The 13,800-nt window shown below is 42.7% G+C and overlaps 1 protein-coding gene across 8 annotated transcripts in view; it reads right to left on the bottom strand.

The window, feature by feature from the left end:
* Positions 1-13,800, bottom strand: part of TMCC1 (transmembrane and coiled-coil domain family 1) — a 211,400-nt gene that overhangs the window by 43,219 nt on the left and 154,381 nt on the right. The window contains exon 1 of one of the 8 annotated variants that reach the window (XM_087745344.1): positions 1,128-1,172. The exons of the other annotated variants lie outside the window; for them this stretch is intronic. Within the exon in view, the coding sequence (XP_087601470.1) occupies positions 1,128-1,157 (30 nt within the window). The 5' untranslated portion in view covers positions 1,158-1,172. Of the gene's footprint in view, positions 1-1,127; positions 1,173-13,800 lie in introns of those variants that run through there. 8 annotated transcript variants of the gene reach the window in all.

Raw genomic sequence — 13,800 nt, forward strand, 5'->3', positions numbered from 1 at the left:
CGGCAGCCAGGCTGGGAGCCCCGAAGCCCGGACTGACCTGCTGTAACCTCGGAGAAAGGTCTCCCACCCCACCGACCACCAGATCCCAAAGCGAAGCACAACCTGCTTCCAACAAAGCCTGCATTCACAAAGTGAGCATAGGGCAGAAAGTTAGCCGGGCACAGCACCGCAGCGTGAACGGGGAGATAAAATCAGTGCTAATGCTACCAGCAATCCAAGGACTGATGAAATTTCCTCTAGATCGAGGGAAGGGAACCGCTACGGCGTTCACCATTGTTTTCTTAATGAAGCACCTGATTTTAAAGTCAACCAAAATATTTCCAGTGAAACTAAGACATGCAGGCAGACTTTCAAAAAAGTGCATATCTGTCTTGAAGAACAGAGTTTCCTAGAACTGCCTTACTGTTCTGATAAAACACAATCATTAAATGCTAAAGAGATTCTAAACATTATTAAAAGTTGATATCAGCCACGTTTCCTCTGCTGTTCTCTCAATCTGTACACAGCACCTTCTGACAAATTCTCTACATTCTGTGCTGTTTGGGACAAATTCCAGAATGCTTTGTGGAGGACTACCACGAGAAAGCCTGACCTCAAAGCTCCCTGGAAGGAATCACCTACCATAACTGGAGAAGCTCTAACCATAAGCCCAAAAGACACAGACTTCTGGTGTTAGAAGTCTTTTCTAATCAGTTAAACCATTCAAACCACAGATTCTTTGCATTCACGGGGAATCTTCCAACACACAATCTTTACCCCCGCAGCAAGACCAGATTAAACACTTACAAGACAAACAGCACCTCCGCAGTGCAAGCAGTGTTCCTTATTTTAATACTGAGTCCAAGCAGGGCCACAAACATTGCTTACTACAGAGCAGCAGCAAAGAAAAAAAAATCTAACCCAGTCTCATTAGAGGACAGACAGAAGATACTGGCTTTCACCCCTTTGGTGTCGCAACAGGCAGCAGCTCGCAGACTGATTTTTAAAAAGCAAACTCCAGCAGCAGCAGCTAATAAAAATGCTGAGCCTGGGCATTCACTGGTGACCCAGGTTTGCCTAGCAAACCAGCTGCATCCACAACCCTAATACCGCTGACATCCGAGAAAGGAGAAAGCCACAAGACGTACGGTTTCGGAGGCAGGCAGCGAGCCCTCCATGCTGGGTGCGCAGCGAGGGAAGCATGCAGTCTAACCCCAGCACCCCGCCGCCGGCTGAACATGCTGTACCACGGTTACGTTAGCGGAGACCAGCTCCAGCCCTGTCAGGCTCAATTCTGCCCTGACAAAGCAGGACCTTGTAATACGAAGCAGTAGTACCCTGGGTGTGTTGGCAGAAGCCCCGAATGCATGTTTGAGAAAGCAACTGCAGCTCTGAACAAGCGAGGCATGAATGCACTGCAGAAGAGTTACCAAGTCTGCTAAAAATACTTCATCGCTGACCCCGTCAGGAGCACATCTGAAGTGGCAGTCTTGTTTTCTGCAGAATAATAAAACCAAAAAGCAAAACACATCTGCTGGCAATGGCCTTGGAAGTTTATTTTAAAAAAAACCAACCAAACAAAATCCCAACCTAGTCTCGAACAGAAAAACACCTCACATTTTCTCCCAGCAGGAAGACTGCTGGGGTGAACGACACGCTTTACACCTCTGCTAGAGCTCTGGGCAACGTGTAACCTCAAAATCTCTTCCTCTGTAACCTGCCACAGGAGGATGTTCAGACTCCTATTTCAAGTTAAGGAGCTACCTGCAGACAAATTCAAGACCTGCCCTGCTGAAGACAGCACGGAAGCCTTGCGCATTGCATAGTTCCAGGTGAGACAAATGAAACACCTATCACGGGTGCCCCCCGCACAGCTTTAGGGTGCCCTATTACAGTTCGGATGCCCAGAGAAAACTAGAAGGAGCCACTGGACTGGAAACGTGGCTAGAAGACACGATGCATCTGGTCTGTCCCTCCCTGGCAGGACAGAGAGCAAGGTTCTTCTGGGAAGCAGGTAGGGAGCCTTCCTCCTGCCCTCCTCAGCCAAGCACAAATCCACAAGGCACGATGGGCAGAACGGATCCCGAGCAACTCTGACAGCGTGAATGAGCCCTCTGGGGAAAACACATCAAGATGAGGCTTTTATTTTATGCCTCGAGTAAGCGTAGCAAGCATGCCCTGTATGTTTTAGGAAACTGTTGGGTGGTAAGACAATTTATTCTTCTGGGGAAGAAGTGAGAGAAGTTCCTTCATAGCTTACTGCTCTGCAGTCAGACAACTGTGTTTGCCATCTATTCATAACAGATCTATCCTTAAAAAGAAAGTTATTTTTAAGAGATGTTAATTTATTCACCAGGCATGTTTTCACATGGATTATGTTCTGTTAATTGCTAATCAGCCTGGTTGTCTGTACCACATTCATCCAAGGAAAGCAGAGGTGGATACTAAGTCTAAGAGACACCACACTGTCTATTTCCCTCACGGTTTTTCAGCTCACAAACTCGGATAATCTACATCAGTACATTCTCTGGATTTGTAATAACTATCTACTTAGTAGTAGTCTGACGAGTTTATGACGAACCTGTTTCAGGGGAAGTCTGCTCTGTTACAAGCTGTCCTAAGCGTGGCCCACCAGGATCCAGCCTCCAACGCCAATCTGCCAATTATTCCCACCCACCCGACTTCTGCTTTTGCTTAGCAGCCCTGCTCAATAGCAACACAGGCAAAGGCCTTGTTTAAAAACAGGAGAATGAAAAAGGTGCAAGAACTGCAGAAATATTTTTTAAGAAATTGATAACAACAAAAGATGGACTTAAAAATGACAAGTCTTGTGCTCCTCCTTCCCCTCTCCTCAGCATCAAAACACAAGCCTGGTTTTCTGACTTCACTGCTACCTCACCTGGGTTTACAGTTTGGGGAAATAAATGCATTTAAAGTTTAGCCAGTGAGCACACCTTTTCTTCTTATAGCAGTCCCTGCCAACTGATCAGTAACTACGATCAGTTTTTAAAGGGAACCTTGTCCCATCCTCTTGCTCAGCAAGTGTATAGGTAGTTTTAGGACTGGCACACTCTAAATCCATATTGAGAGTGTGAACCTTTGCAGAAGCCACCGCAGTGGCTTCCAACACTGTAGGATTGTTGATAATCCTACAATGTGCCAGATTTATCATGTTATTCCTTTCCCTCAAACTGGGTTAAGCTTTTATACTGCTAAATATTTGGAAAGCGAGTCCTTTCTTGTGCCCATCTCTTTTTTTCTTTTTTTTTTTTTTTTTTAAATTAAAATTAGAAAATTTCAGATGTCTCAGTCTGGGTCAACTTAAAGCAGGTTCTAAAAAAATTTGTAACAATTAATTAAGGAAGCTTTGGCCTAACTCAGGTTGGTACATTTCTAGGGTTTACTGTACTAATGCATCGATCCCAATACACATCAATTCATTCTTACTCTCAATTTACTGTACAGGCTCTGCCTAATATTTAGTATTGATGACTACTCAGATGGATGATAAGGTCCCACCAGGGTCCCAAAGAGCCCACAGATAAGGTTACCTCTCCAAACCGCTGGTAAGCAGTGTTTATAGCTGCACAGAGTCATGCCAGGCCACCACCAGCCTGACTGGGATGCCACAGTCCCTGCCCACCAGCACTGTGCCCTTCTAAAACCCCACTCGAGCCCACGGCTGCCCCACGTGCACACAAACGCCCTCGGCACGTGCTGCTCCAAAAGGTTTTGTGGCTGCATGGCACTGCCACGAAACAGAACACAAACAAACACACAAACCTTGAACTGGCGCTAAAGTAAAATTTGTTGCTATGGGAATTAACTTTTAGAGAAATTCCTAAGCTTCTATTACTTTTAATCAATAGCTTATAAATCAAATGGCAAAGGCAGCTTCTTCCTCAGCCAATGGATGCACGCTCCCTGCAGGTAGCATCTGTCCGTGCCGTCCCCAGTTCCGCAATGCCATCTTGCTCACAGCTGCTTCCAGAGTTGCACACTGACCTTTCAGTAAAATCACCCCAGATAACTAAACAGTTACAGCAGAGTATTTTTCATTAACCCAGCTTATTTGGACTAATGTTTGCAGTTAAAAGAGGACAGTTGAAGTTACATAGCGAATTCCACCAAAAGCACTCTCTCGGTTTTCCAGCTGTGCAACCTTCGGCATCCATCTGATGAAAGGGAGCCATGTACAAACGAAGCAGCCATGTACCGATGCACTGATGAGCAGGGCTCAGAGTCCTGCCTTCTCATTGTACCAACTCCGACTGCTTAACAACTCTCCCCATTCAAAAACCTGGCCTCAAAGTAGACAGTAAAACTTTTCTGAAAGTACCTAGTTGTTTTCTGCTTCCTGACTGGCGTTTTTCCACACATTTTTAATGAAAACTGTCATTGATTAGCTGAAGACAGCTCAGCTTTGTTGTAAGACAACAAAGAGTATACACAGAAGATCACACACAAACCTCACCCAGGAGACAGTCAAAAGTAGTGCATGAAAATACCCTCTTAGAAACAACTCTGCTGAATAATTGCAGAAGAGTGTCTCATGTTGTTAAAAATAGAAATCATTTCTGCATTGGCAGATGGAGTTTCAGTCAAAATATCCACTGAGCCACTTGAATAATTAAGCGTTGCTTCTCCATGGCATAACAAAGTATCTAATGCAATTTACTGCCCTTTCTATAAAATGTGATATAAATACTGTTTGCTAATTTTTTAGCAATGAAATTAATAGAAATAAGGTCTATAGTACTGTGCAGCAAGCTTCTAGCTGAAATACTACCATGGCTGCCAAGACATCAGCACCATTCTCTACACACAAGCTATTTAATCTTTCAGGTAATTACCTCCTGAACAGGGCAGTCATTTAATCTAGAAATCAGGTTTACTCAGAAGGAAGCAGAAGAAACTCTAGACTGGTAATCCTCAGTAACCTGAAACACGTGGCTGGACAGAGTGACAAAGTAGCTGATGCACAGTGAGATTTTTTAAAAAAGCATACGTACAGTTTTAAAAATTGCTACGTGTAAAATGCAATCTTCATGGGAGCATAGACCCTGGATATTGCACAAACTGCTTGTATTTCACAGAATCACGTCAAGTTTTTCTTTTCAAATCTTCTTAGCATTTCATCTCTATTTAGAGAAACTTCAGAAAACTGCCTTCTTTCACATACTAACTGGAACATACTACACGAAATACTGAACAGTTATTTACTTTTATTGCAGGCCTCCTGGACTAACAGCTATATACAGTTATGTACTTTTTCATTTGAAGTATTTGCTCCTACTCCCCTGCTATCTCAGTACCCATTTTCAGTCTATGAGGGCGCAAAGGGCTCTGCATCTTCCTTACAACCCATGTTATCATCAAAATTCTGTTCCTCGAAGTCTCAGTCCAATGGGATTCCTGGGTTACTGCATCAAATCAACTGCAATTTTCAAAGTTTAAGTCCTGAAAGGAGAGCAAATATCTTAAAAGATTTGTCTGTGCTGCAGCTGTTCACTGTGAAGTTATGAAGGATGCATAGGAGGCACTTTAAACGTAAAAAAAACCCCAAACCAACCCAAAAAAAACACTCAAGTTTTTTACTGCAAGGGTGATCAAACACTGCAGTAGGCTGCCCAGGCTCTGTCCCTGGAGTCAGTCAAAACCCGGCCATGGTCCTGGGCAACCTGCTTTAGTTCTCCTGGCCTTGGGCATGGGGGTTGGACTATACAATCTTCAGAAGTCCCTTCCAACTTCAGCGATTCTGTGATTCTCCAACTTTTGGGATGCGTTTTAAATTCTTCAGTATACGTAATTTTGGATCTACTGCCAAATGAATCCAGCCACCAGATCATCATTTGTCAATAATGAATTATACTGACATCACAACATTAATGTCTACAGAGCATGATTAACCGTGAGGGAAACAGTCTTATGAAACCAAAGAAGCTCCACTGTAAGCGGCCATCAGACTAGCAGACAGTACTAACCAGTGCCTTGTGGAGCATGTTTATGCCATTCAAGTGTATGGCAATATTTCACTGGTAAAGAACAGAGATCATCTCATCTGTGCTGCCACCTCTTCTCTGGAGGAGACAGTAAATGACTACTCAGGTGGTAAATGCCAGCCTAACAGCTAAATGCTGCCTTTATATCACTGGAGCATGGAGAATCTGCTACTGCAGCCATACGTGGGGACGTGGCAGCGTGGGGCCCCTGTCCGGGAGATGTCCTGTCAGCAGAGGCCCCGAGGAGGTCACGGACGCAGGATCAGGTCCTTGCACTGACTGGTGAGACTGAACCATCCAAACGTATATAGTCTTGAGCGTACATAGTATGCATATATGCCCTTCAACAAATCTTAATACTTTAAACACTTTTTCTCTCTGAACTTTGATGTTAAATAATATCAAATTTCCCTTTACCTTGCTAAAGCCATTAATTGTACGCAGTTTAAAAAAAAAAAATTACAAAGGTCACATTCCAGATGGTTAGATCAACAAAAACATCTTGAAACAAACACCGTCAATGAAACCTGATCATGAAGGGCCAGGGCATGAGCAGGTAAGAGGACGATGATCCTTGAGAAGTGTCCAAGTGTACTAAAAATTGTCCATTAGATGAACTGTGACAAGAATTCAGGATGGTATCTAGAAACTACAGAACAGCCTGAACAATGAGGTTTAATGCACCACAGTCAGCAAAATGCAAGCATGCTGAATAAAGCGCTGGTACTGTAAAGCTGCACAAATTTCACTAACTGTTCATCATACGCCAGATTGGTCAGAGCTTCTTGGCTTCTACATCTAGACTGTATGCGAGCTGGCACTTTGGTCTCTTTTCTCCCCAGTTTTCCCCCAGGCTCACTAACCAGTCTCACGTTCTCTATCCTACATGGGCAGGAGAGGCACCTTTTCTTTCTAAATCCAAGCAGCCAGGGCCTGTGAGAATGAGCCTTCAGCTGCGAGACTGCCCTACCCCAGTAGGGAAAGCCAAGCTCCCCTACCCCTGCCAGGGCGCGTGATCTCTTCGGTAATCCAATCTTGTACAGCTGTCAGCAAGAACCTGATCCCAGCTCCACCAGCATCGACACAGCAGGGCCAATTATACAAGGAACTCACCAACAACATGGACACAGATGATCAACATCAGCAAAAATGGACTCACAGCCTAGTCTGTCCACAGTAACTAAATGCTAGAGCTTCTTTAGTTAAAAGCACTGAGAGCAGCATTAAAATTTATCCCTTCCATTACCCTATTTTCACCAATATATACATTTAACCCAGCTTACACAGAAGATTAAAAAAAAAAACAAAACAAAAAAAAACCAAAAAATCCAGCCCATGCCAGCTACCAACTCAACCATCAACCTGAGCAACAGCAACACTCTACTCAGAAGAATGAAAGTACAAGTAATTCTGAAGAACTACTATGGAAACAACACAGCAGAATAAGGAATAAATTACTTTGAAGTCTAATTTTCATACCAAACTTCACACTTCAGAATGAGTATAATAATTTCACTCACTTGCATGAAGCTCTCTGACCAAGGCAAATTTGTGTGGGCTTCTACTTCCCCTACACGTAATTATAGCGTGCAGTGCAGGCATAGACTGAGCTAGACTTTGCCAGGAAGACAGTGCACAGCACCATATACCAAAGCGTCTAAAAATATGGGCTTCTTTAGAAATTAAATGCCAGATTAGTAAATCTTCCCAAGCTACCACAGCAGAGTTCTGAGTCTTTCCCTAAATAAAGACAGAAGATGACAAACATTACTAGATTTAAGTCTGCTCTTTTGAGACCAGAACAGTAGAAGAACCTACAATTCTTCCCCCTCAGTTTGGGGAGTCTAATCTTGAACTTTCGAATTTTAAAATCTCTCTCTTTAAAACATTTCAGATCAGCTTTATTACTGACAAATAAGAAACTGATAGAACTGAAGGATTAGGTTGGGTTCCCCTCCCCTGCCATTTAACTGGAAGATGAAATAGCTATATAAATGGCACAAGGCTCTGTTAAAGAATATCTGGAATATGTAACCAAATAGCAACAGAAAAGAAACCATACCTCGAAACACTGCTATGGGAGAGACAAGGCAGGAAGGGTGTTTTGGCTGGAGAAGATGAAGAAAAATAAGTAACTACACTCCAAAACACCTTGGGAGGCTCACCTGTCTAGTTAACTGCTCCTCTGGAAGGCAGCAGAGCCCAACAGCTACAGAGGAAAACACCAAAACAGGGAGAGAAGGGAAGGAGACTGCATGCCAAAGATACGAAAGCATGCAACTGTGGCAGATAATTAAGAATTCTGATTTAGGCTCTCTCCCCTACTCATCCAGTGTTTTTTAGTGACTGAGGCATGAGGGAGGGAATATTTCCAGCTCAGCTGATATGGAAATTACATTGCAATCAGTAGAGGATCTGCAGTGCAGAAGGACTGTGCCAGCAGTAACAGGACCTGTCCCAAGAATCGGCTGCACACAGCTCCTTCACCAAGCGTAAAGTGCATTCTTCAGGCGCAAATTCACACAGACTGAGGTCATTTCTCAAGACAGCAAAGAGAACCAAACACCGTAGAAAATTATTTGTAGCGTGAACCTGTAACAGCAAGATTACTGGAGAAAGGCAATGCCAGGGGAGTGCCTGCAAATGGCTGTCCTCTGGTTTTCACATTCATACTACAAATCTACAATAATTCCATCCATTTGAACTCACAATTTTTACTTAGGCAAGGTACATTTATTTTGCCAGACAAGAAGATTCTGAAAGGATACAATTTCTAAGTTTAACAAGTGGCATAAACATCTGTCTGACTACTTTCCAGCGACACTCCAGTGACATCTGCAGCAAGGTCCATTTTCTACATTTCTGAGCAGCAGTACGAAGTCCCATATTTCCTGAGGAAATGAGATGATCTATATGCCTATAATCTAGGTTCAATGTTTCAGATACACAAAAGACAATCTCCTATACAGACAATCACTTAGTTTCATTTACCATTTTTGGGGAGCCACCATTTGTACTCTTGCTGGGTTTGGATGGTCTAGTACTAAAAATACTTGAAGAGGACACCGTATTTTTGCATACACATCAGCAAAGTACAGTGCATACTGAATTTTATTAATAAAAGCAAGATAATATGAAACATAGCACAGTCCTGAACTTTAAATATCTAATAAAATGCTTTAGGTATAGGGTCATGTAAAAGGACACTCTCTGAATCTTCACAATTCTCCTGCCTCCACCAATACAGATGAACAATAAAACCACCAGTACAAACTGACAATAAAACACTGAAGTTGACCTACTGTCTCTCATAGCTCACCACAGAAATTTTGCCCACAATGAAGACCTTCTCGTGGTATTTTACATAAGAAAACTCTGGAAGAATATGTAGAAATTAAGTAGTTAGTGAAGAACTAGAAAAGATCAACAAATCTCGATAGCTTTAAGAAAATCTGTAAAGGAAGAAGGAGTACCCCTCCAGACCAGACCAGACCTATAACCATACTCTTTAAGTAGGAAGGATTTATTTTTAAAGCAGATGTTTATATTATGTTCAGTGTGGAAAACAGCTTAACGATAGCCGATGATTTCTGAAACCAGAAAAAAACCTGCAGCAATTAGCTTTCTATTTTTGCCAGCCGACCACACAACAGGCATTTGTTTTGAGAAACCTGTAACACCGAAGCCACAAAGCTCCAGTGGTGCCCGAGTCCCTCCTGAGTCCCGCAAGCCTTCGACATTGTCTTGGAGAAAGAACACATTTTCAGGGACTCTTTATCACTATGAATAAATGGGAGATGCAGGTCACATTACATGAACTGTGACTGAACTGCAGTGGTCAACAAGAGCTCCTTACCTGGCCTTTTTACACCCAATTATTTCAAGTTTAAAACAGCACAATGATTTCGTTGCATAGTCTTTAGCTTTTTCACTTACTGCTGGCATGAAAAGCGGTATTTTCTTCTTCATGTCTACTCTTAGCACAAACAAACAAGCTCCAAAGCTTGTTATGTACGTATGATACAAGTCACTGAATATTAGTAAAGGATGAACATTTTTATAGCAACCACAAATTAATTTAAAGAAACAATTTATTTAAAGATTCCTGTAAGGTCAGTTTGGCTGATCATGCAAACCAAGCACATAACCCACCGTCCTTTTAGCAGCACCCTGCAAGTGAGGAATGCCACATGTAGCAGCATGCTTCTATTTCCTCAGCCTCCGAAGTAGCCACCACTACTGATTTTTTTAAGGTGGTGTTTCAGATCTAACAGAAAACTGGCACTGAAAGGGGCGCTCCCAGTCCCTTCCTCTGCACACCCCGTCTTCCACACGTTCCTGCTGGTCCCCTGCTGTCAGATGCCCATGGCATGGTGAGCTGGCTCCAGCGGCTGATCCAAGGGAAAACTGTCCTCCCTTCTCAATGTGGTTTGTCCTCCTCCGGATAAACCAGCTGAACCGACTCCCCACAACTGCACAATCGCTAGATCCAACCCAAGGGCAGCTGTAACAGCACGCAGACCTAAGTAAGGGGGAAGAAGGGGTCTGCTCCCGTTAGTGGCAAACACTTCTGTGGTTAGGCTGGCTCTACTAAGACAACACACCCTAAGACACTTCACAGCAATTTCTTCAATTAAAACTGAAATGCATCGCGTTTGTGGTTTGGACCAAAACCACGTGTATTTCAGTTTCCTAGAAAACTGAAAGCATGGACAGATACTTATGAAAAAACACAACCACGTGACCTCATATGACCGCTGTATTAGATTATGATGAAAGTGATTTTTAAAAAGTTTGGCATGAGCATTAGACATTAACGTACACGCACAAATACTCAAGCGCAGGCTCACACACAGAGCCCAGCTGACTTGCCAGCTCCTCCTACACCTGAAGCAAGGCACAGCACATAAACAAAAGGCTCCTAGCCATAACACTGAAATTCCTCAAAGGACAGTAAGCAGGGCCCAGGAGTTTTAAGAACAGCAGGAACCTGGAGTGCAGTGGAGTACGTGTTGTTCTGTGCTACCTCCTGCCTGGAAGAGCATTTGGCCCAAATCTCAGGGTTTTCAGAGAGCTACAGCAGCATTCAGAAATGAAATTTGTGTGGAACACAAAAATTCCGGTAAAAGTGAAAAGAGCTATGGGCAGGGACAGAGGTGCAGAGCGTACTTAGACAGCAAAATGCTGGGGCAACTGCAGATACATAAGCCCAAATTTTTGTAAGTCTGTCTACATGGCATAACGAAGACACGATATCTATTCTAGCTTTAGTCAAAATTGGCCAGATACGAAGACAAGTCAGCATGTGCTAGTATGGACCAAGTCTCTTTCTAAAGCATGGCAGTCCATTTATCAGACTCTTTGTTACAGGCTAGACTACTTAAAATCCTGTCTTCTGTTTGGTGGGCAGAAAAGCTCAGAGAATTTCAGTAGAAATGCTGAATATACATATTCCTTACTTTCAAATTACAGTAAATGAGCTCAGTTTCCCATGATTTCATACTGCTTCCAGCAGTCAAGGAGTTAGGATACCAAAATACAGAGAGGATGTTCCTTGAAATCTATGTTCTGCTATTCCCTGTGTCAAGATTCATTTAAAAATGGGCTCAAGCGTGCGTTTGGTTACAATAAAAACCAATGTGATTTAAACCCTTAAGCCCATTTATTATTTCTCCCCTTCCAACTATGTTTCTTGTTTTGTTTTTAAACAGGGTATGTCCAACCACAATTAACTTTCAGCAGAGAGACAGAGGGACAGAGAGGGAGAAACAGCAAGACATACCACAGAGCAGAAAACCACTGACCTTACCTAGCAGTAAGACATACTAATGCTGCAAGGCATTTTCTTGAAGCTATAATAGAGAGCGTAGCTATCAATGTATAGGTGGATGCCATGGCCTCATTCTTCCCTGCTAAAAAAAATACTTTAATGTTATTTATAGTTTAAAAGGAAGAAAAAGTCCTATATTGGAATGTCACTGTACTCCCACAATGCAGACAGGGATCACGTGCGACCCGTGTAAGACCTCTTCTGTTTCCAAGTTCTGGGCTGCTTCAATGGGCTGCATTAATGCAAACAGCAGTACTGAAGTGGATTTGCCTGTCTGTGGATTACAGCAGACAGTCATGCAAAAGTTACGTAGCATAAGTATTCCCTTCAAAGAGAAGACTGCTTTAGAAGTTATGTGGCAAAGAATGTATAGACAAAGAACACTGGAGAATACGTGTTTAACAGTCAAGGTACTGCTGCACAAAAGCAGTTTAACACAAAATGTCAGGTAATTTTTTTTCTTTACCTTTGGAAACAGGAAGGGGGGGTAGATACTTGTCTAATTGTTATGAATACAGTCTTGCTAAGACTATGTCTGCACTACAGTTACATTAGCTTGCAATTTAATGGGTGTGTGAAAACAAGTGCAACCAATATGGAGCTTCTTAGGTGGATACCGTTTGGAGGAAAGAGAAGCAGCAGCAGGCAAATAGGCATCTCCCACAGTGGGGTCAGTTGGTCTCAGAGGTAGCAAAACTGAAGCGCAACAATTTAAAGCCATCTGGTCAAGGTCATTAAGACGGAGAGGTACCGAACCTGTGAGCTGCTGTTCCATGGTTCATAGTTTCAACCGAACGCGTGATTGCCCAAAGACTCTTCTCACTGACCTACTCCAATATCCCTGTGGCAGTTCCGGTTTGTTCAGATTTTAATAGGTTAATTTCCGTTGGCAGACATCATACTTGACTATGTAATGTCTGACCACATCATATTTCTGCTAGAGGTCTACTGACTTCTTTATCAAGCCATTTCTTTCGCTTTCCCTCCTCTTCTGCAACAGCACCTGATTTCCATGCTGGCTGTAACATCAGTTATCCATTGTCCCCTGGGGAAGCTAGGATAGTTTCTTCACCTGTGGACTACAGGGCTTCTGATCATTAATAACACCCACAGAGCTCCTTAGTGAAATTAAGATTTCCAAAAGTATCACCAAGAAAAACAAAGAGAAAAGCCTCTGACAGCTTCTAAATCAAAACAGAAGAGAAATATACACACAGGAAACTACCGTTCAGAGAGCACTAGCCACTCTGCATCTTCACTAGATGCATCCCACTAAAACATGCTTCATGTATTTAATTTTGCATTTCCACGTAAACCAAATCAGCTCATGGTGCTGCACGACCCCTCCGGTTTCTAATACCTTTTCATGCCATTTTTTTTTGCACAAGTCTAAGCAGTGCCCAGGTTGCAACACACCTCCAGTCTGCTGTGAACTGGGCCTGTTTTGAGTAAGTGACCTGAAAGGTAAAAAGGTTTGCAATTTTTCAGCAATTGCTTGAACAACAAGAGATCCAGTCAGGATGTTTAATACAGCACAGAATAAGACTCTCAATATAATATTACCGCCTAAGGATTATAAACTGTCAAAATGTATAGGAAGTTTTCTTTCGAGCTTTAAAAGGAGAGTTTAAATGTCTTTAAATTATTTAAGGAAAACTGTGTGGATCTGAATGTCACTGTATTCTACATACCTTTATAAAAGAACACTGTAATAGGAACTGGTATCTCTCCGTAAGGAACTGGGTTAAAGCTTCTAATGCTAAAGAGAGCAGCATTTCATTTTCCTCATGTCTGACTGAAGCAGAGTACTCAATAATTCACAGCTTGCTCTGATCAAGCTCCCGCACAGGTGCTACGCAGTCAGACCTCAGGGAAGCAACCTGCAACGTGCCTAATCATCATAGGTGAACCATGCATAAAACATGTGCAATGACTGCTTCTACAGTTTTTTTATTTATGACAATGCTAAATTGCAAAAGGAGCCCTGCT

Source organism: Nipponia nippon, unplaced genomic scaffold (genome assembly GCF_047370975.1).
Source record: "Nipponia nippon isolate SJK-2023a ecotype South Korea unplaced genomic scaffold, ASM4737097v1 scaffold_9, whole genome shotgun sequence".
NCBI classification, from domain to species: domain Eukaryota; kingdom Metazoa; phylum Chordata; class Aves; order Pelecaniformes; family Threskiornithidae; genus Nipponia; species Nipponia nippon.